Source organism: Orbicella faveolata, unplaced genomic scaffold, assembly GCF_042242905.1.
Source record: "Orbicella faveolata isolate gen_17 unplaced genomic scaffold, um_ofav_v1 contig_2, whole genome shotgun sequence".
Lineage (NCBI taxonomy): Eukaryota > Metazoa > Cnidaria > Anthozoa > Scleractinia > Merulinidae > Orbicella > Orbicella faveolata.
Window position 1 is genome coordinate 21750382 of NW_028301547.1, and position 27899 is coordinate 21778280.

Sequence of the window (27899 nt, forward strand, 5' to 3'; positions counted from 1 at the left end):
CCGTCTAACCTCCACCCAACTTAAATTCGTAAGCGTAACTAACGTACGCGTAACTTAAATTCAAAATGTTTCCGTGCGCGCGCGCTATTCGCGCGTCACGCCACTTTGGAACTGTCTTCTTAACATGTAACTTGCTTAGTATATGCAATTCAGGAGTTAAAAAGGTGTTTTAGTGCTAGTGTAAATGTAGTACTACACAACTGTAGATGCTACATTTAAAGTTCAAATATTATCTCTTCATAAACATTACAATATGTAACTTACCGAGGTGATGGAAGTCCTTTTGGGTTTTTACCCCTCTTTCCTGGAATAAAATAATTTTTATAAGTGAGAAAAGTCTCAATAACAATGAATCTTCTCACTAGAGATCTACAAACTTTGAAGATCACTAAGTAAGAAGAGAAACCCTAGGAATATGCAAGGAATGGTGCATTTTTTAAACAAAAATTATCCCATAGGATGAAGACATTGTTTGGTTTTTGAAACAAATGTGCCAGACCACTAGGATGCACCTACGGGATTTGTTTGAGAGTGGTCAGCGGTACGTCACTTTCAACATCCTGAATGAACATGTAGATGAGCCACCTTGTGGCCATTTACATGAGATTTTGTAGAGATCTTCAAAGTTTGTTGCATGTTTGTTGTTCATCATGCCGTTGTACAAAGCCTGGGACATGATATGAGTTTCAAACAAGAAGAGAGTAAGAAAAATTGATAAAGTTGTCTGTTATTATTGTAAATGAAGGGGTTCTGTCAACAGCTTAGCCTCTTGGCGAGGGAAATTGGCCAGTGTAAATTTTATGCTCTAAAACCCATGGAGTAATTCAGTAGGTTTTTGTTTGATGCTGAAAACTTAACAAATCCCAGGGGGTGTCCCGGGGGTCAACCGCGAGGGGAAAACCCCCGGGAAAGCTATTCATTACAAAAAAATGGCAAAACATGTTATCATAACTTTCCTTTTCTCAATAGCTAAGTATCGGGTACATAGTTATATATGCAGTTGTATATACAGATATATAAGTATCCGTACAAATTATTATATGGGTTTATATTATTAACCACACCCTTAATTAGATCTAACTAGCTGTGAATGTAATGTAATGTAAATTTGTAATTAGTGTTAGTAATTAGTGCTTGTAAGTTTGTAAATTATTTTGTCATTAGTGTTAGTAATTAATTGTAATTGGGGTAGTGTAAGCGTTAGTGTAATTAATTATGTAATATTGTTTGTATCGCTCTCATAATTGTGCTTTAAGTAACAATAAAATGTTAAAAAAAAATAAAAAAATAATAATAAAAATAATGATAAGAGCATAGCTCTTTAGAAATCAAAATCTAATGCTAGCTTAACTAATAAGTAATGAGTCAATTTCCTGGTAAACTCAACCTTATTAAGCTCTATTATCCAACTGCAGCGAATACCGTCCAAATACTGTACCAGTACAAATATACAGCAATATTGTTCAGTTACATGTATTTGTTCCATAGAAAATCTGTTTGCTGTACAGGTCGGCGCGTATACACAAAACTGTCAGACTCTCCCTCCTTCATTGATAAATTTATTGACTACAGCAGTTGGATAATAAATCTCTTATGAAATGTTTTGGTGTGTAGTATCGCTTTGCATTTTTACTCATTGTTAGGGCAAGTCAAAATACAGCACAACCCGTAAAATATATAGAGGATGTTACACAGTGGCCAGAAGATATGAATTTTATGTTCTGGCCACAAGAACATAAAATTCATATCTTCGAGCTAAACGTGTAATGTTCTTTTTGTTATGTAGACATACTGATGATGGCGTTTTTGACGATTTTCCGAAGATTTCCAACCACTTTCCGAAGATTTCCGAATATTCTCCAAAACTTGTCCGAAGGTCACCCGAATGTTGCCAAACATTTTCCCAAAATTTCCAAAGATTTCCGACGATTGCCGAAGATTTTGGAGGAAGACCCGTAGATGTTACCATCATACACCAACGAATTAAAGTACAATTTAAGAGACAAACTTGATATCAGTGAAATCATCGATATCTTCACTAGTGAGGATTGGAAAATACGCCACTCGAATCGCGGATGTGGTTTCGTATGAATTTTACGAGTGATGTATTTTCCAGTGAAACACTCGTGTCTATATAATAAACAGCGATACTACACACCAAAATATCTAAAAAGATATATTTAATGTGGGCCAGGAAGCAAGAGCTACTTAAGCTTAAATATTCAGCTAAAAAATACAGCGGTTTGTTCTTCTTACCGCTTTTAGATGAACCAGACATGATGATTCTCTTCAGATCTTCTTCGGAATCAAGACAACGAAAATTTAAGTGAAGGGGTTTAATCTCATCAGAATCACCGAGCACCGAGTCTAACCTTCATGTCCATTCCTCACTTGTGCAAGTCTGTCGGTTTGCTGCAAAGCTTCAAACCGAAATAACTGACTCAGGGATTTCCCTCCAGCTTACCTGGCCCAAACAATGACCGAAGGACTGTGCCTGTTGCAAAGTTTAAAACGAGAATGCGAACGGTCAGTGGCAAGAAAAGAACGTTCGTCGAACTCTATGTGGTGTAACAATCATGGATTTGGCACAGTTTTAAATTCACGGATAAATAAAAGAGGGTCGTTAAGGGAGGTCTCTGGCACGATTCACGAATGGAAAAAAATAGAGGATCACGAATCACGGATATAAAGATTTCGTTTTCCCGAATCACGAAAATAAGCCAGTAACATAATCTTTTTAATGACCTGTTAATACATACTAGAAATAGTGTTTGAAGAAGGAACAATAGCGACTGGCTAAGTCAAGGCTCCATATTACAAATCGCACACCTACTGGGTCACCCTCTATAGACAGTACAATTCTAACCATTCGGAGGACTCGCGTCTCAAAATCACGTAGAATAGAGCGGTAAAATCAAGAATATCGGTTGTTAATTCGGGTTCTTCACGGGTCACGCAAAACTTTCAGGTCACTAGTCACGAAGAATAATCTCCTAAATTCGCGTTTCACGGAAAACAAAATCAGCTAATCACGCATCACGAGAATACTCCTCCACGACCCTCATAAAATAGTGGGACCCCCCACAAAATAGGTCAAATAGCGATATTCAAAAAAAAGTAACGATCTTATTAGCCAAGCACGGGGGTTGTATTACCATTATTCAGAGGTAGCGTGGCCGAGTGGTGAGGGCGCCAGACTTGAGATCGGAGATCGCGGGTTTTTGTCCCATTCTGACCACTAGCTGGTGGCAGGTGTTGTTCCCGACCCCGGCCACACTTGCAAATAGCCAACTGATCTGCCTCTTGCCAGTTGGGATTTTTAACCTTTTTTGTCCATTTATATCGTTTGTTCCATTGTTTGTCTCCATTAGTCAATTAAGATCCTTATCTATTTATTATTTATTAAAGTAGAAGAATATATCACTAGTCCGAGATGTTGACAGTACGGATCGAGCGCAGAGGCGTCCGTACAAGGAAGACCATGGGAAGATGCTTGGCCCCAGAACTGTCCCGAGCCCGTCAGGTTCAAAACGCGTGTTACAGGTTACAAGTCACATTGTTGAAAGTTAGCCGTAAAAATGCTTATTCAGGCTAGCCGTGAGCATTATTCAGGCTAACTGGAGTGCTATTCAGGCTATACCTGCCCGTTTCAAGCAAGTTCGGTTCTAGTTAAGTTAGATAAGAATCAAATGATCTCATACTAGAACGAGACCGCAATTTGAGCCTGGTCTAATCGCACCCCCTCCCCCCCCCCCCGACCGCCTGACCCCTTAACCTTTTTATCGGCGTTCCAAAAGAAAAGGAAAGGAAAGGAGAGTTGGAAAAAAAAAAGAATATGAATCGCTCTGGGACACACATATATAGTGAGGGTTCTGGCACAGCACTCACGCAACACAGTGCAAGCGTAACGCAACTCCGAATCTTCAGATGAGGAGTTGCGTTACGCTTGCACTGTGTTGCGTTCGCTTGTGACCAGAACCCTCATTATATATGTGTGTGTGCTGTGCCAGAACTGCCAGCACAGCAGTAAAATTTGGCGAAATAACGGGTCGCGAAGCTGCAACGTCCGTAATCAATATGCGCGGATGTGCCCTTCACTAGTATATACAAAAATGTGCCCGAAATATTTTCGTATTGAACAAGTATATGCACAGTGTATACGCCGACATGGCTGCCGCAAGATATTCGTCCGATGTTCAACTTTCCAAGGCCATTCAACACCTCCCCCCAGAGCTTCGCGAGATGATTCTCAAGGAGTACAACGAGATAAAAATCAAGGAAAAAAAGGCGATGGGGTGGGGTAGGGTCCACGAGAATATCTTAAAACTACCCTTCTGCGAATTCAAGCAGCGAATTGTGCGAATGGTAATTTGCTTTGAATATCCGAACTGTTATTTCGAGGGTTGCTGTTTCCCCTGTTTCGAAAATGAGGGAACTGTTCATAACGCCTCGGTTAGGCCGCCGAAGGATACAGAACACCTCATTGAAGCCGACCCCGCTTACAAGAATTTTTTGCAAATATGTTCGTGGAACGGTTACGATTGGCACGAGTGGTTCCTTTTTGGCGGGGAGCGTTATTATTAAAAAAACCTCATCATCCGCCTCAAGCATAGCAGCGACGACCTCGCGCGTAATATCACGAGCCTCTTTTTGCCACTCAGGTGTGAAATATTCATTTACAAGAAACGCGACCAAGTGGAAGCAGACAATCATGTTTTTATAACATGCAAACAACACCGTTTGTTTCTAAAACTTAGTTCGAAGCGGGAGGGTTCGTTATTTTTTTTATCATTTCCGCTTCAACTCTGCTGCGGATGTCTTTCTCCAGTTTCTGGACATCAACATCAGGAAGTTTTCTCGTTGATGGTTGGCCAAGCATCCTTGCACGAACCTGGTCTTTCAGAAAGTTGTACTGCTGAAACTCTGAAAGGATGGTATCAAACTCGTGGGAAGACACTTCGTTGTTATTCAGAGCGTTGGAGAGCAGTCTGTTGACGGTATCCCTCTTGGCAACGGCGAGCGTGGTTATCTCTTGATGCTTCTTGATCTTCGAGTCGAGTTTTTTGCTGGCGATTATCAGCTCCGACGAAACGAGAGCGAAGCACCCACCAGCGCCGCCAAGAGGAACAGCAGCCGGCAGGCCAACCACAGACAGAGCGGAGCCAAAACTCGCGCTGGAAAACGCTGCGGAGAGAATGCTGGAGCCGGCGGCGCCCCAATTAACGAACTTTCTCGCGCGTTTGTATTTTTTAGCAACGAGGCGATAGTGATGGACCTCACCGGCCAAAGCGTTGGAAATCTCGTTGACCTTCTGCAAGCGGAAATTTTGAGAAGGCTGCGCCACCACTGGATATAGAGGGTCGGCAGGCGGCGCGCTTGGTGGCAACAGATTCGCCGAAGACATTGCGTATATATAGAAATTTAATTTAACTCTAATTCAAAAAGAAGAGGGAAGAATAAGTGTCACACATGGCCATTTATCGATTTAAATATTTCGTCCTTATTTATCCCTTTTAATTTCTTATTATGTTTATTGACATTCTTAAAGTTGTTATCACTTTGTTGCGATGGGCAGACTGTTGTCTTTATTCGGTAATGGCCATCACAGATTTCCTTTTTTTTTTTTCTATTTTTGCAATTAAGTTCCTTCAGTTATATGATGCCATGCGGATATTTGACGCCTTCATTCTTAGTATACGTTTCCTTCTTCGATTTCATATTGCACAATCGTTACATTTGGCCATTTCTGATTTCTAAAAACAATATTGTTTAGATTTCATTGCTTTTGTACCATCCGTGAAGTTTGCACTGTGTAATTGTGTTGCCTCAACTCCATTCATGTCTAATTTGTGTACCTAACGGCAGTATTCCGTTATTCGTATTCTGCCTTCTGTAATTATGTTGCCCTGATTCCATGTCCATTCCGTTTTCCATATTCCGCCTTCTGTAATTATGTTGCCTCGATTCCATGTCTAATTTTCCGTTTTGGTAGACTATTCTGGACTTCTGTAATTTTGTTGCCTCGATTCTAGGTTTAATTTGTTTACCTAATTCCGTTTTTGGTATTCTGTTTTCTGTAATTATGTTACCTCAATTCCATGTCTATTTTATTTACCTAATTAAGAATTCAATTCCGTTGTTCGTATTCCGCCTTCTGTTGCCTCAATTCCATACCCAGCTTGGTTATTTTTTCAACCTCGAATACTCTTTTGGCGGGAAAATGTCACGTGACTAAAAAGGCGGGTTAAACAGCATGGCGGATCTTGTTAACCGCGCGGCCATGGGCCGAGCGCGGTTCTAGGTTTACCCGTGGTTTATTTTTTTTTTTTTTGTCGGTGACCAGACGCAGACCTCCGCTCGGCCAAATTCCGAGTCACGCAACGTGTGATGTTTTTTCCGCCAGAAGCTGTTAAAACATTAATACACGGATAATTTTACGGATATTGTTTCCTTTGTTGTGGGTAAAATATATTTTCTTTTGGTTTTATCGAAGCGTTGGATTCAAAGGGATTAATAAATACGCTAAAAAAAGGTATTACGTCAGCCATGGAATGCGTTAACGTTGCAGCTTTCACTTTCGCTACGTGACTAATAAGATCGTGTTTACTTTGGAAGTTTATTTCGCCAGAAGCGACGGTCATTAATTTATTTGCAAGTTTGCGAGTATTTCTTGTGGTTTTAGGCAAATGAAGTAAATTCTTTGGCTCTTTCATCGCAGCGAGTTCATAGATCGGAAGGAAAATGAAATATTTGCAAGCCAAGCAAAGAACATGTCAGGACATGCAATGATTACGTCATTGGTAGGGAAATAACCACCGTACTAAAGATAGCCGTCGATAACGCAATTCTTGAATTATGTGACTCGTGTGACTTCTTTGCTAGCCCTTTACTCAAGGAAAATATTAAATTTAAACTTGACTTTTAAGAAAGAAAGCTGTTGTTAATAGTGGTCGTATCTTCATGCCCATACATATCCCAAAGAAAGTTCCAGATTAACACTATTACGTCATCGGAGATTTCGCAACGGCTACGACTGATGGTGCAATAGTATAGTCTGTGTTGATCCAGTGATGTGATGTCTACAGTAATGAATGAATCATCAAGGATTACTTTCGAATGTACACTGCGTTGCGACTGTAGTGCTAAGAAAATAGTTAAATTTTAAAAGCGCGGTTTTAAGATCAAACAGATCTTCTTGTTTTTTTTTTTTTTGTCGGTGACCAGACACAGACCTCCGCTCGGCCAAACTTTGAGTCACGGAACGTGTGATGTTTTTCCGCCAGAAGCTGTTAAAACATAAATACACGGACAATTTTACGGATATTGTTTTCTTTTTTGTGGGTAAAATATATTTTCTTTTTTTTTTTTATCAAAGCGTTGGATTTAAAGGGAATAATAAATACGCTGAAAAAAGGTATTATGTCAGCCATGGAATGCGCTGACGTTGCAGCTTTCACTTTCGCTACGTGACAAATAAGATCGTGTTTACTTTGCAAGTTTATTTCGGCAGAAGCGACGGTCATTAATTTATTTGTAATTTTGCCAGTATTTCTTGCGGTTTTAGGCAAATGAAGTAAATCCTTTGACTGTTTCATCGCAGCGAGTTCATAGATCGGAAGCAAAATTAAATATTTGCAAGCCAAGCAAAGAACGTGTCAGAACGTGCGAAGATTACGTCATTGATAGGGAAATAACCACCGTACTAAAGATAGCCGTAGATAACGCAATTCTTGAATTATGTGACTCGTGTGATTTCTTTGCTAACCCTTAACTCAAGGGGAAAAAACAGTTAAATTTAATCGTGACTTTAAAGAAAGAAAGCGGTTTGTAATAGTGTTCGTATCTTCATGCCCATACATATCCCGAAGAAAGTTCCAGATTAAGACTATTACGTCATCGGAGATGTCACAACGGCTACGACTGATGGTGCGATAATAGAGTTTGTGTTGATCAAGTGCTGTGATGTCTACAGTAATCAATGAATCATCAAAGATTGCTTTGGAATATGCACTGCGGTGCGACTGTAGTACTAAGAAAACAGTTAAATTTTAAAAGCGCGGTTATAAGATCTAACAGATCTTCTTGTCTCGCTGGATTTCGAAGGAAAAACAGTCGGTTTAACGGCGTCAAGCCTTTACAAATCAACGATAGCTCGATTTCTTAATGTCCACGAGAACGGTTTACACTTAAAAGTGAGTAGAAATGGCAAAATTGAGAATATATGGCCTTCGTCAAATGGGAAGTTCTTATTACCACCCGGGATAACGAATGCCACTGTCATCGCATTTAGTGCTGAAGAATATCAAGACGAGGAAGAATTTGCGCCCTCTACCTTTGGCTTTCGGTACGTATTAAGTAATTTTATTTCCGTATCGTTCATTATCCCTTCCTCTCGAGCTTTCTTCTCGACCTTTATGCGCTAGGTAATCAAGTACGGGCGTTTGACATTTTATGAAAAACATTCCTTTAAATTTTCTGCTCCGAAATTGTAGAACATGTTAACTGCTCAATCAAGGACAGCTAACAGCTACATGTTTATCTTTTTTTTAAAGAGTAATATTTATTTATCTCTAATTTCTGATATAATATCATCCAGTGTTGTTTCTTAGTTTACTTATTCACATAATTCACAGACATCATCAATGTACTTTTGTGTATTTCATTCATTTACTTATTCATTTATTTTCTCGACGATATAATGTTCATGTGCTACTCTTAAATCTGAGTTGAAATAAAGTTGTGTATATTACATATGTCTGACTGTTGTCTTTTGTTATTGCTAGTTACAGCACTCCCTCATTCCCTCGCAAACCAACCCCAAGCGGAAGTAAATTTGTTCCTGCAGGACCATCAGGGATGGGTGCTGGCTTTGGGAAAAGACCAGCACCGGGTCTTGCTTTTATCAAGAACAAGAAAAAGAAAACAGCGAGCCTTGTGAAGGACTTCACTTTTTCATCTGTTGATGATGAGGGCCAAATGGTGACAGTCTTCCCAATTTCAATCAATTTGAGTGAAGTCTCTGAGAAGTTTGGTCAGTTGTCTGTACCAATCATCTGTAGCGCTGTGGAACAAGAGCTGCGGGATCAAGGAGAGGTGGTAAGACTGGTAGTGGTGGATGCAAGGGGGCAACCTATCATGGATTCCTCTGAGACAAGAAGTAAGTTCTTCAGTTTTGTTTCATTTGCACCCTTACAGTCACAATGGACTTATCTTGTGGTGCAATGACACTGAAGGGAGTTTTGGTTTTGTTCTTGCCAGTGAACCAGGGTATTGTAGGTAGAAAAATAAAGTTTCCTTTCACGGACAGGAACTAATTTAAACTAAAACTGTATTTCACTATTTAACAAAGTGAGAAAAAGCTGTCAGTGTTTGGGGCAATGCTGTGGCTTGAGTTTTTCTCTATGGCTCTCTAATGACAGGAAAAGAAATGACAGGGCAGTTTGAACTCACTCCCTCGACCCATGATTCCTGCTTCTTGACATTATTTTTTGGTGCTTCTCTCCCTGTCTTTGGTGGTGATGGTGTTGTTGTTGTTGGTGGTGTAGTAGTAGTAGTATCCCCTTTCACCCAGGTCTGCTAGTACTGCTCTTTATTGCTCAGAAAATCATGCATATATCATCATCATATGTAGGTGTTCTGCAGGCCACATGTCACTGCCAACTACTGAAAATGTGCATTGGTTCCTTGCCATAACCTTATCAAGCTGCATTGCTAACTATTTACATAAAGAATTGGTGTGACCGTGTTTATTTGTCAATAGCTATTTTAATTTTGGTGCAAAAAGTTGCATACTCTGAAAAGTTTTTCTCACCTATGCAGAAGAACAGTTTTGGACATCTCAGCGAACATTTCGTGTGATATCACAGCATACATTCAAAAAGTGGAAACCAGGAGTCTGGCAAGCTCTTAACACTGGTCTTTACACTCTTGATGAGGGGGAGGAAGATGAAGCAAGGCAGGGAACAGTTCCTGAAGAACATCATTTCTTCTCACAGAACTCTGTAAGTATTCTTCAAGGAATCATACATGTAGGTGTATCTTTATAATATTCTGAGTTTAATAAAAATAGTCATTAGTAAAAAAAAAATTCAAACATACTTTTCAGGATTTCTTTAGGTCACACGACCACATCTACAACTCTTGAGCACATGAATTAGAAATACAATTAAGAAAAATCGAGAGAAATGTGATTAAAATGGCAGCTTCTGAAATCGTTTTATTTCTATTTGAAGCCTAATATAATTTCTAAAATTCAGTGCAAAAATATTAAAAATCCAAACTAATTCTCTAAGATGCATTTTTTTATTCTTTTTAACCTCCATAGGCTCAAACAGGAGACATGTCTGAGATAAAGAGTATGTTCCTTGAAATTAAAGATAATATAGAATCAAACAAGGAAGTTAAAAAAATTAAGCAGGTGTTTACCTGTGTCATCTGCCAACAAACCAGTGCTGCAGTAATGTATTTTTGTGTGACTGGCTGTGGCCAGCTAATAGGCTGTTTTTTATGTGCATCCAAAATAGAGGATTGCCCTTTGTGCAGGGTTAGCCTGCCTGATCCACAACTGAGGAAGCCACTGAAAGTCAGTGGACTAGCTGGAATCTTAGGGATTCCTGACTTTTCTGTTACTTCAGCCTTACGGGAAGCAAAGATTGATGTGCAGGATGAGGAAGATGTGGACAATGAAATTCTTTAATTTCTATACATCTGTTACTGATAGCTTATAATAGTTTGTTGATATTTCATTAGGATATGCAGATAAGCCTGGAACAACATTTGGAGTTTTAATGCCTTTGTTGATTAACTTGTGTGTGCCAGGCATTGACTGAAATTACTAATTATCAGTTACTCTTACTTTATGGAAAAAAGTTTATATTTTCTTTTTGATTGCAGTTCAACTTGTAGTTAATGTTTTAGTTCTCCAGTTATGAAGTGGCCTCTGTTTGGGCAAGGAATTCTGTTATTTCAATAAAACTTTTAATTGCAGTAACAAATGTGTCAATCCTGTCATGAACAACATCACAAAATATGCTTGCAAAAGAGGAGTTTCGAGAAAGAAATAAATGCTCCCTTGACTCTTGAAGGTGATCATAGCATGCGATTGGATCATAACCAATGCTGGGGTCAGTATTCAGCCTTCCGCCTCGTTCTTCATACATTCGTACAGCCTCTGGAGTTGTAGGAATCAAATGTGGTTCCAATGGCACAGCCTGATTTGTCCCTCTCATTTTCTCAATGGGTATACATCCTTTGGGTCCTGTAAATGAGAAGGAAATGTTTTCTAGTGTGTAAGCCATTAAATACATTCAGAATATACCAATGAATTGCTACATTCCACATTGATGCTCGAGCCACAACGCGTAATGTGGCTATAATGTACCCTTTCACTCTAGCTGCTTATTTGTTTGAAACACATTTTGAGCCAAATACTTCTGTAGATAACAATGCTGTATTGTTATGGTTACTTGTGGTTTCAGTGAAGTTCAAAGTGCATGACTTTCTGACATGAAATACCACCACTCACCTGGAATTCGGTGATGGTTCCAAGAATTAACAAAGTTTTCAGATCCCACTTTGCTGACATTTATGGTCAGCCAGGATACAGCAAAACTAACCATAGGATCTTCCATGTTGAAGATCTCTTGCTCTTTTATAATGCAGAGTGCCTTTTTAAGCGGATAGTTTACTCTGGAATTTTCCTCTGGCCAAAGCCTCTCTGCCCTGTGATTCTTGGTGGATGTTGTTTACCTCCAAGGGGCCCTGCTGTTATCATGACGTCTATTCTTGAGTAGCTCCTGTACAAAGATGCAGAGACAGAACTCTGTGCCATGATCAACACGCACCTGATCAAATAACCCAAACTGAAGCAGAAGAGGCCTGTATTAGATAAAATGAAAACTAGTCAGCAAGGAGGATTGTTAAAAGGAAAAGGTTTGAAATCATGCGAAACAATATCACCCCCAGTTGAGTTACCAACCAATCCAGCATGAGCTTTTAAAAAGCTTTGAAAGAAAATGAAAGATCTCTCCAATAAATTATAACCCAGGCCCAGTCACTTATGAAGTACTGCAAGACTACCTGATCATGAAGAAGTCTCTTTAATGTTGGGTTTACTTTTTGGATACCTCATAATTATTTTTGGATTTATACAAAGAGATGTAAAATTCATACATGTATATCTTCCAGATGCAGAAGGGGAGGGTACAATCCAATGATAGGGAGAGCTATAATTTTGAATTGTTTTTAGTTTTTGAGAGATTGGATCATAAAATTGTTGGTGAAAATAATTCAGATCTGATAAGTTAATCTTTAGGACATGTTTTGATCTGAAGAAGGTCTAAAAGGAGCACCTACCGAAATAGATATTGGTAGATAAGCACAGGGTTCTTTTTAGGTATTGTAATAAATCCAAGGACCATCCTACTACAGCCATCCAGAGCATGGACGTGGGTGACCCCAAACTCTTGGGCTAACTTCTCATTTTGGTCCATATGCAACTTATAGCCAAAATATGGTGCATAGTATGGAACTGGATTTGGTCTATCTAGTAGGTCATGTGCCCTTTCGTTGTGGGCGCTGGGAGCAACTATTCTCAGCATACTTGATATTCGCCGCTGACTGATTTCACGACCGCGTGAACCTTGTTCCAGCTGATATCGAAGGGTGCCCTGCATCATGCGTCGCCCATGTGTATGTCCATACTGTGGATCGAAATACACACTATTTGGGATAAGTTGTGAAGGGTAGGGGGTGAGGGCTAAAGCAAGTTAAGGGCATGAGGGGTGTGAGTGGGGAGGGAAGATGGGGAGGGGATGAGGGATAACATAGCTAATGTACGGGGAAGAAGTAAGACAAATTCGTAGCGCAAATCACATGAGGTCCGTGTTAATCTTTGTTGTTGGGTTAAAGCATAGTAAACCGAATAAATACGTAAATATACGGGTACCTGTTCAATGTTTCTTACGACCATTTCCTCCAGACATTCCTCTGAAACCCAGCGTAAAGCTGAAACATTTATGTTTCTCTTCTTACAGTATCTTCTGATACTTCTTGAACTAAGTCCCCGTGCTTCTATCAATCAAAACAAAGAGCTGACATAAACATGACATTACACGTTTAATTGGTTCAAACTGATAAATCAAGACCTGAATAAACCGGCGTTAAAAACTCCAGCTAAACACGCTAAACCTACCAGGATAGAGTGCTTGAAGTCTTTCACTTATAGCTTGGTAGGATAACTTCCTTTTAACGAGGTCTCGTATGAACTCCTCTTCAACGATTTCGTCTAGATTCATTTTGGGCCAATTTTCTTTTCAAAAATGCCCGCCCTATTTATGAGCACGTGATCTCAGGTTCAGTCTCCTCTCGAGCAACCTCATCCCCACTTTGCACTGGGATCGAGGCAACATACTTGCAAAATGAGGAATGAAAAATACGAAATCAAGATGAAGAGGACCGAAAACAAACCACCGTCGAGTAGTAACAATCTATTCACCCACCAATTACAAGTACAATATAAAGAAAAAAAAAGGAATAAATAAAATCACGGGACTTTACCTAAGGGAGTCACTAGTACGGAATAAGAAATAACAGAAAAAGATAACAGTAAGATAAGAAGACGAAGCAATCACGATAATGATGTAATAACATCATTGCTTGATAGGCAAGACGATCCGAAGAAACTCAAAATACGGGCAAAAATATCGAACTTCATGACTACAAAATAACAATTAATAAATTAGAATTTCAGCATATAACCGGCCAATTTGGACATAGAATATATTGCAATGGCCACCTGGTACACTGATCCAAAACCCAGAAAATAAGCATGGAATCGAGGCAAGATAATTACAGAAGGCAAAAGACAGAAAGCCAACACGGAATCGAGGCAAGATAATCGCAGAATGCAAAAGACAGAACATAAATATGGAATCGAGGCAAGATAATTGCAGAATGCAAAAGACAGAAAGTCAACACGGAATCGAGGCAAGATTATAACAGAAGGCAAAAGTGAATTCAGGCGAATTTCAGAATACATTTTGAATAACAACATCAAAATTTGAAATGGCCACGTGGTACACTCATCGGGAAGCCCTTGAAATCAAAGAGTTCGCTGTTTTCATCTTTCACGCTAATAGTGATGCTATTTATGAACTCGTCTGTAGAGCAGTCTCGCAAAACCTGTTGCGGAGAAGCCTGGTAGCTTACCTTTTCATAAGGCTTCCCTTTCACATCCAACGAGGCCAAGACATCTGACCTTTTGCCATTGAACAGATTCCGTTCCTTGTCGATCAAATTACAATGAATAAAATATGTCGTTGGAGCTGTAAGCCTTTTTACGAATGTTATAAGATTCAACTTTCGCCCAATACCAAGCAAACCGGCTAAATCGCGATCAAGTTCTATCGGCTTTAACCCAAAATTTTTTATTACAAGCTGGCCAGCAGGTTTGTTTATGTCTGTTTCCAGTTCATATGAATATTTTGCGAACAGATCGTTTATTTCTTTTGCCAAGCTTTCTAAATTATAATGCCCTGGGGTTATTTTACTAACCGACAAAGCTCTATCTTTGTTTTTATCTCCCATGGAGCCTGAACCTACTTTTTGTCCCAGCTGTTGTACAAACTGCAAGAAATGAGTTTCATGAAATGCACTTTCGATATCGGTTTTTCGAAATATATTGTCCCTCCGTTCCGTTGCGTGACAATAGTGAGAACAACCATTTCATATTCAACAAATAAAATTGTGTTCAAATAAGATGGCTAATTTGTGGAATGGTCCTGCGTTAAAAAAAGCGGAGGCGGCGAAGAAAAAGGCGTGGACAAACTTTTTAAACCGCTTCTCCAAAGCGGACAAAAGCCGGTTCGTTTCGCAAGGAAGCGTCGACGAGAAAAATAACGTGACCGCGGAGGTGTTCTTCAAAGAAAGCGAAGACTCGTTTCTAAAAGCGTCTTCGGCTCAGACAGAAAATATTGGAGCGCCGAAATGAAAGAAGCGCTTGGTTTGGGAGACAGCGGGGGTTTTCCTTACCAATTGTCGCCGCTTGGCTCAAAAATTTCATTGGCCATCCCTGCGGTACCTTTCGAAGGCAAAGCGCCAAGCTTGAAGAAAATATTCGACGATACAATCCAAATATACGTCACGCCTGACCAATATTTCACAACAAAATTCCGAGAAATATTTCAAGAAACCAAACTCAGGCACACTTCTGCAGCCGAATCAAAACACTGGTTAGGAGGGCCTGACATGAAATATTGGCCGCAACAGCTTAACTTCGCGGTTTTCTGCGCGACACAAGGTTGCGGAGTTTCTCGCGAAATCTTTGACAGCGGGATGAATCTCCCCCCGCAGATAAGAGCTTTCTACAAATTCCACGTGTATTTCACGGTCAGGCGCATTTTGTACCAGCTAGGAGGTATTCAGAGCGTGAGCGCTTTGCCCGGAGATCCGCCTTTCAACCAATTCAACAATCATTACGACGTCGCTTCATACAAAAGGCTATGCAACGAGTTTGGTATAGATCCGTCGAGCGATTTCCGCTACACGCACGAGGCAAACCACGGTCTGGGAAGGGTTTACGTCTATGCGAGCGGCGCATCGAAAACTGACTACCTATACCCGGGATGGAACAAATTCAGCGATGAAGGCGGGAAAGCGATAAAAGGGAACTTGATTTATTACATCGAGCCGGGTCCCGCTTCTGATACCCAATCGGACTGGTTTGCACCCAACACCGCGAATGGTTTGACGCAGGCGGGCTTGGCGCGAATCAACCAGTCAGTCGAGGCTTTCGTTTACTGCATCCTGGGCGCGCAAGTCAACGTCCGCAGCAGCATTCTCGGTTCGGGCGGTCGGGCGAGAGAAGCCCAAAGCGAGTTCCTGGTGCTGATGGAAAGCGCGATCACACAGCCCGACCTGGCCGCGAACGTGCAAAGGTACCAGCTCGCGGTGGATCAAGCGAAGGTGAGGCTCAATCTCGCTGTAGCCCCCCTGGCCTGGCTCATGCCCGCGCAAATGATTATCAACACCGCAAGCACGATCGGTTACAACAACAAGCTGAAACAGGCGGTCTCCGGGATGAAACTTGGGGTCAACAACGAGGTAAACCCGGAGACAAAAAAAGCTGGGCTCAAACTCATGACAGGCGGCCCGTCAAAAATTAACCCGCCCAACAGCCACCCGTCCAACCCGATACACAAAGCCGCAACAGCCGAATCAAGGAGGGGCTTGCCCCTCGACCCGGGGCGTGGGGTGGAACCAGCTCCGTCCGAAACTCAACAAGCGCAGCCAACGGCGCAAAAAATAGAGCCTACGGCTCCAGATAAAACACCGCAACACGAAATTAACAAAACGGCGGTAATTGTCGGTGTAGTCGGCTTATCGGCGTTGCTGTTCATGGCTTGGAGGTAAAGTTAACGCTGCTTCTTAAAATATTCTTCGAACAAAAAGGCCACCGCGGCAAGAATAAGCAGCCAGGTATGCTCGGCTAGAAATCCGACGACTTGGCCGGCGGCTTTGAACAGGAAGCTCACAATCGAGCCAATCAGCCCGGGCAGCAGAGAACCAAGTTTCGCGGTAATATCTTTGAGGCCATTTCCCAAAGCTTTGCCGGTGGCTTCCAGAGGCCGCCCCCTTTCCCTTTCCGCGATCTGAGTTTGCAAACGCGCGATCTCCTCGTTTCTTTCTGCCACTCTGTCTTCTGCGGCTTCTTTTTCGGAGGGCGAGGCATTCTCATCTGGTCTTCCTCGTTTTGGCACTGCAGCTCGCTTTCCTGCTTTCTCAGGTCGTCCAACGGTTTTGTTTGGTTGAGCCTTTCTTCCATGGCGTTTGTTTCACTTTCTTTTGCTGCGATGCTGGCCCTGAGTCTGTCTACCTTTTCTTGTTCTTTTTCTATGTTTCTTGCTTTTTTTGTTAGCGAGTCCAATTCTTTTTTCTTGTTTTCAAGATCGTTTTGATAGTTCTTTTTCAGTTCTTTGAGCCTACGCAGCTCTGCTTCACTTTCAAGATTCGCACCATGTTCATCCTGGATGTCATCAATCTTAGCGTCGGTTTGCTCGATTTTACGTCTCAGAACATCCAATTCTTTCTTTTCTTCTTCTCTTTGCGAAGCGAGTTTTTCCGCCTGTTGTAGTTGTTTCTCTGCATCTCTTTGTCTTTGTTTCATTTCTCTGATGGTATCCCGGTCTTCCACAATGACATCTGCAGCTCTTGGCCCAATTTTGTCTGCAAACCTGTCTAAAAAACTTTGCGTGAAGTTTATCCCGTCATCTTTCATAATCTTGTACTCACCTCCACCCGTACCTACTGCAACAATGTTACCCTTGGTTTTCCCTTTGGTGCCTTTCATAATTGCAAAACTACTCTCTTTAAAGTTGGTAAATACTCTTTTTAACCGGTCTATGATAAATTCCCGTTCCGAATCTGGTTCAAGCAAAGGGATATCTTCTCCAAAAAATGATGTCTCGGCATAAGAAGTGTCAGGCAGGCCGGACTGCTCGTGCCACATAGAAGACATTTCCGTTTGTTCACCCTCGTGGTAGGGGGCGCCAGGTTGGTAGGGAGTGGACCTAGCGACTGGTTCAAAAGGTTGGGTTGTGTCATTGTCGTTGTCGAACTTCTTGTCAAGATCTGGGTCTTTGTAAGCAAAATCGCCACCGCCTTCCGCCATAGCGATATATTTCAAGCCTATTATTTTTTAAATTAGTAATAATCGCCGGTGTTTTATACACAATGCCAGTTATTCCAGAGAACCTTCGTCCAACGTACAGCGAAAAGACCGTACACGCCATGAAGGCCGAGCGCGCGGTCAACCGAATCGCCTCTAACCCCTCTGAAGCCAACCCCGGCAATTCGCTGTACGTTTACGTGCCCAAGCTGAACGAGAACGAGGTTCTGGTGCCGGGCTCGCTAGCGCTTGTCTTTGACATCGACCTTTCTGGAGGGCACGCCAACAACTTCCTCGTCCAGAACGTCACGCGGGCGCTCGTTGACAGACTGATCGTGAAGTTTGCGGGAACAACCCTGCAAGACACGGTTGGGTACGACATCTACAAAACTTTCGACGACCTTTTCCTTTCGCAGGAAGAGCGCGACAACAGGATTCTCGAAGACATTCAGAGCGAGGATCTGTGCAAGATCCGCTCAGACGCGGGAGACAAGAACGAGGTATACGGAAAAAAGTACCGGATCAGGCTTGACCATCAGATCTTAACCGACCACGGAATTTTCTACCCCCAGGCCCTTTACAACGACCTCATGTTCGAAGTAAAACTTGCCGAAGCTATACACGTGGTCAAAGGCTCCGACACAACCCAGCTGAAATACAAGCTGAAAAACATCCAGTTCGAGTACAAAATGATCCGCAGCAAGAGTCTGGCAGACGAGCCGCGGAGCATTTACTACAACGGCAAAGAGTTCCTTTACGACCACGTGTTGCATGACAAAGAGGTGCCCTTCAAAAAAGACATTGACCCGAGGCTCACCATCAAAGTCAACGCCCAAAGAACGTCACTGAAAGCCCTCCTCCTCCTCCTGTTTGTAGAGCCGTATACTGCTGGCCAAAGAGATTCAGAAAAATTTATCTTCCCCGATCTGACGAAAGTCAGCGTCACGGTCAACGGCTCGCCCAACATGTTTTACAACAGCGGCATCGAAGGCAAGGACATGTGGGAAGAGGCCCGCAACGTGTTTGTGAAAGAAAAAACTAAAACGGAGCACATGGATATGACAAAGTTTTACACCGGTGATAAGTTCGGGCTTGTGATTGATATGCGCTCCATGGTTAACCAAGAAATGCACGGCAGCGGCACGCAGATTGTGAACAGTACGGACGGGGTCTAGCTGGAAATTGAGCGGAAAACCGAAGGCTCAGGCGACGTGAAATGCCACGTATTCGTCATCGCCGACACCCAGTTCAACATTATAAATAGTCAGATGGAATCTGTACAGGGGGGAATATAACATGGACCCGAGCAAGATACCCTTCAACGCTCTCATCGTGGGGCCGACCAATTCTGGCAAATCGAGGTTCGTGGTGGACCAGATCTACGGCCCGTTCCGTGGAAAGTTCGACTACATCGTGCTCATCTGCCCGACGTTCACGCACAACAAGACCTACCACCGGCTCGGCGAAAACGATCCAAGAATGGATGTGATAGTCTGCGAGCAGCACGCCGTGGAAAAGTGGTTGAAGCTCGTGAGATGGCTTTTCGTGGGCACCAACACGCTCATAATCCTCGACGACTGCGCGGCCTCCAAAGACGTGAAAGGGCGTACAGGCGAGCTGGTGAATCTCGCCTTTTCTGCCGGACATATGGGCATCAGCGTTTGGGCGCTGACCCAGAAGATGACCGGCATAACAGCTTCCTTCCGGGAGAACGTGGCGGCGATCGTCCTCTTTTACACCCCCTCGGCCAGGACCACGAAAGCCATCTTCGAGGACTACGCCGGCGAACTCTCCCCGGATGAGTACAAAGGTCTGGTTTCAAAGCTGAAAGAGCGAAAGTTCTCTTATCTTGTGTTCGCGCTTCGCCACCCGTACGGGGTAAAGTTATTTGAATAAAAAATGAAAGTTGTATATAGCCTTGCACAATGGCTGGAGAAGACGCCGCGTTAGCAGACGTTATGAACCTTCTTCAAACGGAGCCCGAGCCGTCGAGTGGCCCCGCAGGTGGCCTTGTTCCAACCGCCCCAGGACCTGACATTCCCGCTCTTCGCGAGCAGCTGGCTGTGCTCGTGTCCACAGGCAAAGCCAAAGAGGCAATCGGAGTGCAGTTGACCCACGAGCAGGTGAAGCGCCTGAGCGACAAAGAGGTCGAGAAATTCACCAAACGCTACGAGACGTACGTGGGCTCAAAGACAACGGAAAGCCTGATCGACAGCTTCATTTTTCATGCAACCAAAGTGGTCGGAATGACCGTCAAAATCAAAGACATCGACGCTTACCAAAAAGAGCTCAGAGACGACTACATCTTGAACAAAGAGCTCTCCAATCTGGCCGGCAACCTTGTATTGAAGTACGGCCGGTTTCTTGCTGCGGCCAACGTGGTGTTAATCACCACGAAACATGTTGATTTTAGTCCACAGTTGCCGGAGCAGAGCCACCCTTCTCGTGATGAACACGGCTATCCACTTGAGGGCGTTGATGAAGTACCCGGCTCAGCAACTGCAGAATAACTGGTCAGCATTCATCAACAACTGCTGAGGGAGTGCTGACAAATTGTTAACAACTTTTTTCATTTGCTTATAATACGGTTCGCTTCAGAATGTCAACCGAACACGCACCTCTGGTCGAGACCAAGGCAGCACCTGCCACCGATGCCACACAGCAAGCGACAACTCCGACTGCAACCACGCAGCGCGTAAAAAATCCAAAGCGTGTGGCCGCCGGAAAAATGGTTGCCGAAAGAACGCGGCTGGCACGGGAAGAACAGAAGAAAGCGGCTGAGGCTTATCACGCGGAAAATAAAGCGAAAGACGCCACAGAGGCCCCTGAGCCACCCCCTGAGCCAACCCCGACTACAGAAGGCGAAAGCCCAAAGAGCGGCGGCCTCAGCGCCAACCGGATTGCTATGGGCGGCATAGGCGTTTCACTGCTCGGGATCTATTACAAAAGTGAAGAGCTCAAGGCAATGGCCAAGCCCGCGTTCGACAAATTCAAAACGCCGGAGCCCGCGCCTGAGCCCGCGAGTGTCGAGCCAGAACCTGCTCGCGCGACACGGTCAAAAGGATTTTAAAAAATGCTTTGAACATTTGCGTGTAATGTATATCGCGATGCCGAAACTTCACCTTGGGCATTGTCTCTTCAATTCAATCGCAATTTTGGAATTGCGGCTGTATGGTACGACATCAACAAAAAGGTTTACGAAAAAGTCTCCCATCTTTTCGACTTAATGTGGTGTGAAACGGCCGAAGAAAAGGAAACAAGATGGAAAAAAGAAAGAGAAGAAAGAAGAAGAAGAGAAGAAGAAGAAGAGAAGACAAGGATAGAAGAAGAGATTAAAAGACTTGGAGATAAGAAAAGGATAGAAGAAAAAGAAGATAAGACAGATTAATTTTGTTTTAAACTTTCGTTCTTTTCTTATATCGAACGCGCCATGTCCGACAACAAGCTTGTCAAGACCGTCATTGACGCCACAACTCTCACGGGATTAGCCGCGGGCATCGGCTGGGTCGCAAGAAAGGTTGTGAAAGAGGATTTCACTCCTGATCCCAGCAGAAGCCCGATGAATTTCTTTAAGTTCACCGCAGTCATGGCGGGAAGCATTGCGCTCAAAAAGTACCTTGAGGACCAGAAAATCCTCCCCGACAGCGTTTAGAAAAAAAACATTATAGCGCAATGCCGCGTTCTTATCTCCCCATCAAAGCCCTCACAACGGCTGCGCTGTTGTATTTTGGATACAAGATATCCTGTTATACCGCTGATGCCGTAGAATTTGTTTGGAAGGTTAAGATTATCACCCATGAAGACACCGATTCTGCGTGTCAAGACTCCGATTTTGAGGATCTTGATACTGAGGAATTCCCATTACCGGAGAAATGCCCTTCACCTCCTCCCTACGAACCCCCGCCGCCGCCATACGAGAACAATTAAAAATAGATTTACAAGATATACAATGGCGAGCATCGCGATCATGATTGGCGGGGCTGTGTTGAACGCCACGGCTTTTATCGGCGGCAATTATCTGGCGAGGGCGCTTGGCGGGGGCGGCAAAGCCGCGCTTGAAGAAAAAAAGCGCCACGACAAAGCTCTCGAAGATTATCAAGCGGCTTACGCCAAATACACGCGAGACCGGACACAACTTCTCGACTGGATCGCGACCAACGCGCAAACAAAGGAGCAGACCAAGCAGAACTTCACCAACACCGACTACGCCTTCAAACTCTACAACCGGGCGCATCCTGACGAACAGATGGTACCCCCCAAGGAGCCCAAGTTCTCGGATTTCTATCAGCCAAGCGAGCTGCAGAAAAAAGGCGAACTCGCGTTTGCGGGCGTCGGGGCGCTCGCTCTGGGCTACGCGGCCTTCCGGTTCCTTTAAATTTTCGGCGCTCTCTGGGCAGAAAATTTTTCGTGTTGAAGAAAAAAAAGATCATTGTATACCATGGACTCTTTGCAGAAGTCTTGTTACGCTTCCATATTGAAAGCAAACCCAAAAGCAAATGAACTTTTTTGCTTCGAAAATTTCGAAAATTTCAAAGAAACTTGGGAGGGTTTGCAAAAATTATTGGAATTACCTGAGTTTTATCAACTTTATAAGAAATGAGCTCCAAAATCAATGGAGTACACTTCGGAAAACGTTGGTGAGACTATCAAAGGCAAAGAAGTTGAGCTCTTAGAAGATTTTATGGCTGAAGCTTGCAGGGATGAAACTTACGTGGATGAAGCGATTAGCTTCTTAGAACAAGCCGTGGGAAAGTTGAAAGAAAAAACAGCTGCAGATTGCTGAGACTTTCGGTTCTCGGTGTGGTTCCTTTAAACCTTTTTACACCTTACTTATATTGACGCCAAACTCGCGAAGATTTACTACGGCCCCGGGGGCTACTGGAAAGGAATCGCCGCGATCAAAAAATTGTCCGAGGCCGCCAAGGTACCTGAAGAAACCGCAAAAACGTGGTTGATCAGGCAAGCGCTGTGGCAGATATTCCTCCCCGCACCGAAGCGAATTTCTCGGCCGAAATTCGACGTTCCCACGCCCAACAAGGTCCACCAGGCGGACCTTCTTTTTCTACCGCACGACAAGCTCCCTCGCGGCCGCAAAGTTTTCAAATATGCGCTTACCGTTGTCGACGTGGCCAGCCGCTACAAAGAGGCCGAACCCCTGACTTCGAAGAATTCTGATGAGGTCGCCCAGGCCTTTCAGAAGATTTACAAGCGCTCGCCTCTGGAATGGCCTGAAATGCTTCAGGTTGACCCCGGGCGCGAATTCATGGGCGCTGTCACAAAAGAGATGGACAACCACAAAACGTATATCCGGCGCGGGCGCGTTGACATTCACCGCGACCAGGCCATTGTCGAACGTTTCAACCGCACCCTGGCGGAGCGCTTGTTCGGCGACCAGTACGCCGTGGAGATGCTACTCCCTGAGGGCCAGCGGTCCACTGCCTGGGTGAAAAGACTTCCTGAAGTTGTTTCGGCTTTGAACAACGAGGTCACAAGCCTTATCGGCAAGAAACCCGCCGTCGCCATCAAAGAAAAATCTGTTTATGCTCGGCCTTCGACACCTTACTCGAGGCCTGTCGGAAAACGTGAAAAAATACTCCCCCCTCTTGTCCAAGTTCGTTATCTCTACCAGCCCGGCGAGCTTGAAGGCGGTGTAAAGAGAGCCACGGATCCAATCTGGTCTTTGAAAGTTTACGGCATTGAAAGATCTTTTCCCAAACCGGATCAACCCGTTCTCTACTATCTGCGCGACGGGCCCAAGCGCGGCTTCGTCCGTGAAGAACTGCTCGTTGTCCCTCCAAACACACAGTTACCCCCAGAGCAACTTTGAAACTTCGGCTTCCAACCCTCTAAGTTCGTCATCTGTTAATGTTGACAATATATCCATGCAGGTGTACCCGTAAGCTTTTGTATGGATACCATCATCACCTATCCATCGCTTTGAATCAAATGGCGAAAGCGAAATTTTGTTAAGATGCATGCCGTAGATCTCGTGTCCCTCGCTTCGAAGAATGTTCATTCCATGCCATTGCTGCTTCGCACCGAAAAGCGTTTCCTTGTACTGTTCATGCGTTATTTGTTTCTTGACAACGCTCTTTTTTACGCCCTTCGCTTTTTTGATATTTTTTCGTCCGCCTTCAAGATGGAGTACATTTTCGGTCTCAGACCAACGTACTCTGCGATGGGGGTTCCTGCACATTCGTCTTTCATTTTGCCCAAGACTTTTTTGTTGGTGTTTGAGTGGAGTGGATGCTCCTTCGCGTAGTCGCTCGTGTCGTAAAGGTCCATGTTGTTTTTCATGTCTTCGTAGGCGTCTTCTGTTTCGATCAGAATCAGAAGGCTGTCGGTGTCCGTGTACAAGAGCTCGCACTTCGAGCCGTACTGTTTTTTAAGCTCGTTGTAAAAGAAGTCGTACATCAGGATCTTGCTATTGTCAAGGATCGTCATCCCCGTGTAGACAGGCTTGTTGAGAAGCAGCTTGCTTTTTCGCATGTCGATTCCTGCCATGTCGTTTGAAAATAAAACATGCCTTGAGTACAAAGGGCTGGCGATCAATTTCCTTATTTTGTCCGTCTCGTTGCTGCGCACTATTTTTATGTCAACGCGGTTACGCAGGTTTTCCATGGTTTTGCCGAAAACAGAGTTGTTCATGAGCTTGTAAAAGTTCTTTTCGAAGTCGCTCTTCGCTTTCTTCCTGAACTCTGTGCTCATCCGGATGTAAGGCTCCATCCAGCGTTCTTGTTCGAACTCCAGCACCCTGTGCACACGCTTCAGTTTCATGCCCTGCTTCAGATAAAACTGCAAGTTTCTGTAATGCACGACATAATTCTTTTTGTCTTGAAGCGTTAGCAGCAGCTTCTTGCTGTCCGGGGGTTTCAAATCCAGGTCTTTCATCAACACCTTTTGGTAGTCCGACATCCACTCCTTTTTTACGGCTTTTTTCTCCGGCGCCAGGGGATAGCTGTTGTGCTCCTCGTGAAGTTCTTGCGGGTATTCAAGATCGACCTCGAGAATGCACCCCTTCTTCGCGTTTTCTTTCATACAAAGAATCTCCTCCTCTGTGGGCATGACGCTTTTCCACTTAAAACCTCTTATCGGGAGGGGCTTGCACATCGCCCATCCGTAAAGGTTGTTTGCGTCGAGATAGATGATGTGTTTTTTTGGCTTGCTTGGGTCGTATCCCGGTACTAGCGGGTTGTTTGCCTTGGCGTACCTATTGCTCACCATGGAGATTCCGCCCCGCATTCCCCTTTCCACGAAGAGATGCATTTCGTAGTTTGTGAAGAGCTCAAGCTCGACCCCCGTCTTTTTCAGGAGCGCATCCCAAGAGAGGCCTGGCGACGTGTAATAATGCGCCGGATCTAACCCGTACTGCTTGAGGCACAGGTTTCGGAAGTTCTCAAAAACACCCGCCAGCAGCGCGACGTCCGTTTTCACGTAAAGATCGTGATAATCGCCCAGCGTTTTGTATCCAAAAGCCTCCCAGACGGCCTGCGCGTGCGCGTGCGCGTACTCTTCGTCTGTTATGTGCTCGTCGTTCACCTTGCTGTAAAACTTCTCTTTGTCAGGAAGCCTCGTCTCGCTGAATCTCTCCCGTGAGTCCATGTACTCGTAAGGGTAGATCCCTTTTTTGAAAAGCAGGTCGCTGCCTTTCGAAATCTTTGATGTTATTTTCAATGCCTCTTTCGGTGTTGCGCTTACAAGTGAATCGAGGCTTCCTTGCAAAAAGTTCAAGCTGTCGATGAAACGCAGGCCTCCGACCGAGAATGTGATGTATTTCTCCATGTTGTTGGCGACGAATTTCACCTCTTTCTCCAGCTGCGACATCGCTTGCATCAAGTGGTGCGCGTCGTAACCTCTCAGGTTGTGGAATACAACTAGTATTGGGTCCGTCTTGGGGTTAATTTGCAATTTTTTGTTACATTCGCTGTGCGCGGCTCCGCGGAACCTGCCATTTATGTGGCAGTGGTCCTTTACCGCGTCTCTGAAGTTTTTCTGAAGTAAAGGTTCTGCGCAGAACAAACATGTTTCCTGATTTTCTGCAATCCATCGGTCAATTTTGTCTTTTTCTTTTCTTTCTCTTTTTGGCCCAACAAATTTCATTTTTTTGAGTGCCTCGTAATAACAACCTTTGTGACTTTGGCCGCAAAAACGGCCTGTGTTGTGGTCGCAGACTGGTATTGAGTCCAAGAATTCGTCTTTTATCAAACTTTTGTTACAAATGTGGCAATCTCTTGCATTTTTGAATTTTTCTCAGTCCTTCCGCGTCATATCAATCGGTTTTGGTGTGGCCAAACTCTCTCTTATTTTCACCTCTTCCTGCAGAATGTCACTTAAAAACGTTCCCACTGCGTTTTCCCCCCTGTTAACGTTTGAACCTACCACTTTACCGTCGCTTCTCACAGCAATGTATGAATACCCACATGCCTCGTGCTTTTCGGTCTTCTCTGTGTAGCTTGTTTGCATTCTCTCACGCTCACAGCCCAGAATCTTTCTGATAAGAGCCTCAAAGTCCGCATAAATCACGTGGTGCATCTTCATCTGTTTTTTGTAGTTTTGGAAGGAAAGGATGTTTTTCCCCTCTTCTGGCATCTCAATCCTTGTCGGCTTGCCATTCACACCGTTGCAATATTTTTTGTGACTCACGAGCAAGTCTGCACTTGAGAAACCGGTCAAACACAGCATACAATAGTGTTTTGCGTTTCTGTTCTTGCTCTGATCGAACAGCAAAGCGTTTTCTCTTTTTACGTAACAGTAGTACTGAATTTTCCCTGACTCGATTAACATCAGGTTTATCCGCGGCACATTTGCCTGTTTTTTGCTTATCTGGTGCACAAGGACACAATCGTTTTCCCAGCCAAATACGTTTATTGCGAGTTTTGGGTTTTGTGCCTCGAGCTTTTCAATCTGTTTTACCGGTGTAGGGAAATCGATGCCTGCGTAGTTGATATCGTCATTGACCGGATATTTGCTTGGTCTTTGCGGGTTCTTTCCATCTTTTGGAGGGAATAAAGCGCCTCTGAGTGCCCACTTCAAACATTCGTTATCACTGTTTTTCACGTTGATTATTCCTTTCTTTTTTGCCATTTTGGCTGGAAGAGGCAAATAAGTCCCTCCACGAAGTGGCTGATATCGTGCAACATTCACATACGCGATTTGTATCCTTTCAACCACCCATCCTGATCCCTTCTCGGACCAGTGTTCTATTTCTCCTTTTGCGTTTTCAATGAATTCATCAAATTTTTGTTTTATCAGGTCCTCATCATTCCTTTTGAAAACGTGCGGTTCATCGTCTTTGAAATAATGCTCCATGAATTGCGTTTCACCGTTTCTTTCTATTGAGAACTTTACTTGTAACCCGAAACTTACTTTAACGTTATTTAACCTTTGGGTTTCTTGTCCAACCAGATCAGTGATCTTTTCTTTGTTTTCTCTTGCGAACTTCAAAAGATCTTTATTGTTTGGATTCCTTTCGGATACAGCCATTCTCCACACACGGAACCATTCTTGGAAATTGTTTTGGGACATTTGGAACCCGTCATATAATGTGGTTAAATCGGGTTTTAACGGCTCGGGAAGGTTTGTTTTTTCCTCTCTCGGTATTGGGTCGTAGAACATTTGCAGAACATCAGACGAATATCTTGCGGCAGCCATGTCGGCGTATACACTGTGCATATACTTGTTCAATACGAAAATATTTCGGGCACATTTTTGTATATACTAGTGAAGGGCACATCCGCGCATATTGATTACGGACGTTGCAGCTTCGCGACCCGTTATTTCGCCAAATTTTACTGCTGTGCTGTTGCGTTACACACACACATTTCTGGCACAGCTCTCACACCGCAGTTCTGGCACAGCACACACACGCAGTTCTGGCACAGCGCACACACGCAGTTCTGGCACAGCACACACACATATATAATGAGGGTTCTGGTCACAAGCGAACGCAACACAGTGCAAGCGTAACGCAACTCCTCATCTGAAGATTCGGAGTTGCGTTACGCTTGCACTGTGTTGCGTGAGTGCTGTGCCAGAACCCTCACTATATATGTGTGTCTGGGTGTAAGTTAACTTTTTAAAAAAAATGAGGCAGAAAAAACATTCTCTAGAGGGCAGAATTAAATATGAAATCAAATGAGATTTGGAGAGGCAGCAGCAAAATACGCATGATCCAGTAATAATAACCAGGAATTTAGTTCAAAACTACTACTTCAACAAATGGGAATACCTATTA

General features: G+C 43.7%; 8 protein-coding genes and 2 pseudogenes across 12 annotated transcripts in view; 5 read left to right on the top strand and 5 right to left on the bottom strand.

Moving 5' to 3' along the window:
* LOC110040898 (uncharacterized) overlaps positions 1-2511 on the bottom strand; it is a 38686-nt gene extending 36175 nt beyond the window's left edge. For all 3 annotated transcript variants that reach the window (XM_089290270.1, XM_089290269.1, XM_089290268.1), the window contains exons 1-2: positions 2257-2511; positions 265-304 (exon numbers count right to left, since the gene is read on the bottom strand). In XM_089290270.1, the coding sequence (XP_089146396.1) occupies positions 265-304; positions 2257-2278 (62 nt within the window). In that variant the 5' untranslated portion in view covers positions 2279-2511. The remainder of the gene's footprint in view (positions 1-264; positions 305-2256) is intronic.
* A 2242-nt stretch (positions 2512-4753) lies between these two features.
* LOC149112411 (uncharacterized) lies at positions 4754-5445 on the bottom strand. Its single transcript, XM_089289324.1, has one exon. It carries the CDS (start codon positions 5402-5404, stop codon positions 4754-4756), a length of 651 nt encoding a protein of 216 aa, XP_089145450.1. The 5' UTR covers positions 5405-5445.
* Positions 5446-7761: 2316 nt separating this feature from the next.
* LOC149112412 (uncharacterized) lies at positions 7762-10994 on the top strand. 2 transcript variants are annotated; one of them, XM_089290272.1, is made up of 4 exons: positions 7762-8344; positions 8784-9157; positions 9820-10001; positions 10325-10994. In XM_089290272.1, exons 2-4 carry the CDS (start codon positions 8857-8859, stop codon positions 10694-10696), a joined length of 855 nt encoding a protein of 284 aa, XP_089146398.1. In that variant the 5' UTR covers positions 7762-8344; positions 8784-8856; the 3' UTR covers positions 10697-10994. The 2 variants fall into 2 exon arrangements, with proteins under 2 accessions (XP_089146398.1, XP_089146399.1); XM_089290273.1 differs by lacking the exon at positions 7762-8344 and having other exon boundaries at positions 8356-9157.
* Positions 10675-12690, bottom strand: LOC149112413 (uncharacterized). 2 transcript variants are annotated; one of them, XM_089290275.1, is made up of 3 exons: positions 12355-12690; positions 11525-11877; positions 10675-11257 (listed from the first exon to the last, which is right to left on the bottom strand). In XM_089290275.1, the coding sequence occupies exons 2-3, from the start codon at positions 11628-11630 to the stop codon at positions 10926-10928; spliced, it is 438 nt and encodes a 145-aa protein (XP_089146401.1). In that variant the 5' UTR covers positions 11631-11877; positions 12355-12690; the 3' UTR covers positions 10675-10925. The 2 variants fall into 2 exon arrangements, with proteins under 2 accessions (XP_089146401.1, XP_089146400.1); XM_089290274.1 differs by lacking the exon at positions 10675-11257 and having other exon boundaries at positions 11628-11877.
* Positions 12691-14957: 2267 nt separating this feature from the next.
* On the top strand, positions 14958-16412 carry LOC149112414 (uncharacterized). The gene has a single exon (XM_089289642.1). It carries the CDS (start codon positions 14986-14988, stop codon positions 16408-16410), a length of 1425 nt encoding a protein of 474 aa, XP_089145768.1. The 5' UTR covers positions 14958-14985; the 3' UTR covers positions 16411-16412.
* Positions 16413-16521: 109 nt separating this feature from the next.
* LOC149112415 (uncharacterized) lies at positions 16522-17585 on the bottom strand. The gene has a single exon (XM_089289643.1). It carries the CDS (start codon positions 17513-17515, stop codon positions 16544-16546), a length of 972 nt encoding a protein of 323 aa, XP_089145769.1. The 5' UTR covers positions 17516-17585; the 3' UTR covers positions 16522-16543.
* Positions 17586-17730: 145 nt separating this feature from the next.
* On the top strand, positions 17731-18840 carry LOC149112416 (uncharacterized). The gene has a single exon (XM_089289644.1). The coding sequence runs from the start codon at positions 17731-17733 to the stop codon at positions 18838-18840; it is 1110 nt and encodes a 369-aa protein (XP_089145770.1).
* Positions 18841-19588: 748 nt separating this feature from the next.
* On the top strand, positions 19589-20175 carry LOC149112417 (uncharacterized). Its single transcript, XM_089289326.1, has one exon. It carries the CDS (start codon positions 19591-19593, stop codon positions 20173-20175), a length of 585 nt encoding a protein of 194 aa, XP_089145452.1. The 5' UTR covers positions 19589-19590.
* Positions 20176-22277: 2102 nt separating this feature from the next.
* On the top strand, positions 22278-23635 carry LOC149112418 (uncharacterized; annotated as a pseudogene).
* Positions 23636-25200: 1565 nt separating this feature from the next.
* Positions 25201-27608, bottom strand: LOC149112419 (uncharacterized; annotated as a pseudogene).
* Positions 27609-27899: the final 291 nt, after the last annotated feature.

What these genes read in the sequence shown, in the direction of transcription:
- LOC149112414 (XM_089289642.1), top strand. Translation starts at nt 14,986, where the DNA reads ATGAAAGAAGCGCTTGGTTTGGGAGACAGCGGGGGTTTTCCTTACCAA.
- LOC149112417 (XM_089289326.1), top strand. Translation starts at nt 19,591, where the DNA reads ATGGCTGGAGAAGACGCCGCGTTAGCAGACGTTATGAACCTTCTTCAA.
- LOC149112411 (XM_089289324.1), bottom strand. Translation starts at nt 5,404, where the DNA reads ATGTCTTCGGCGAATCTGTTGCCACCAAGCGCGCCGCCTGCCGACCCT.
- LOC149112415 (XM_089289643.1), bottom strand. Translation starts at nt 17,515, where the DNA reads ATGTCTTCTATGTGGCACGAGCAGTCCGGCCTGCCTGACACTTCTTAT.
- LOC149112416 (XM_089289644.1), top strand. Translation starts at nt 17,731, where the DNA reads ATGCCAGTTATTCCAGAGAACCTTCGTCCAACGTACAGCGAAAAGACC.
- LOC149112412 (XM_089290272.1), top strand. Translation starts at nt 8,857, where the DNA reads ATGGGTGCTGGCTTTGGGAAAAGACCAGCACCGGGTCTTGCTTTTATC. An exon ending in GGATTCCTCTGAGACAAGAA is followed by an intron (nt 9,158 to 9,819) that starts GTAAGTTCTTCA and finishes TCACCTATGCAG; the next exon opens with AAGAACAGTTTTGGACATCT. An exon ending in ATTTCTTCTCACAGAACTCT is followed by an intron (nt 10,002 to 10,324) that starts GTAAGTATTCTT and finishes TAACCTCCATAG; the next exon opens with GCTCAAACAGGAGACATGTC.
- LOC149112413 (XM_089290274.1), bottom strand. Translation starts at nt 12,677, where the DNA reads ATGATGCAGGGCACCCTTCGATATCAGCTGGAACAAGGTTCACGCGGT. An exon ending in ATCTACCAATATCTATTTCG is followed by an intron (nt 11,878 to 12,354) that starts GTAGGTGCTCCT and finishes TATCTAATACAG; the next exon opens with GCCTCTTCTGCTTCAGTTTG.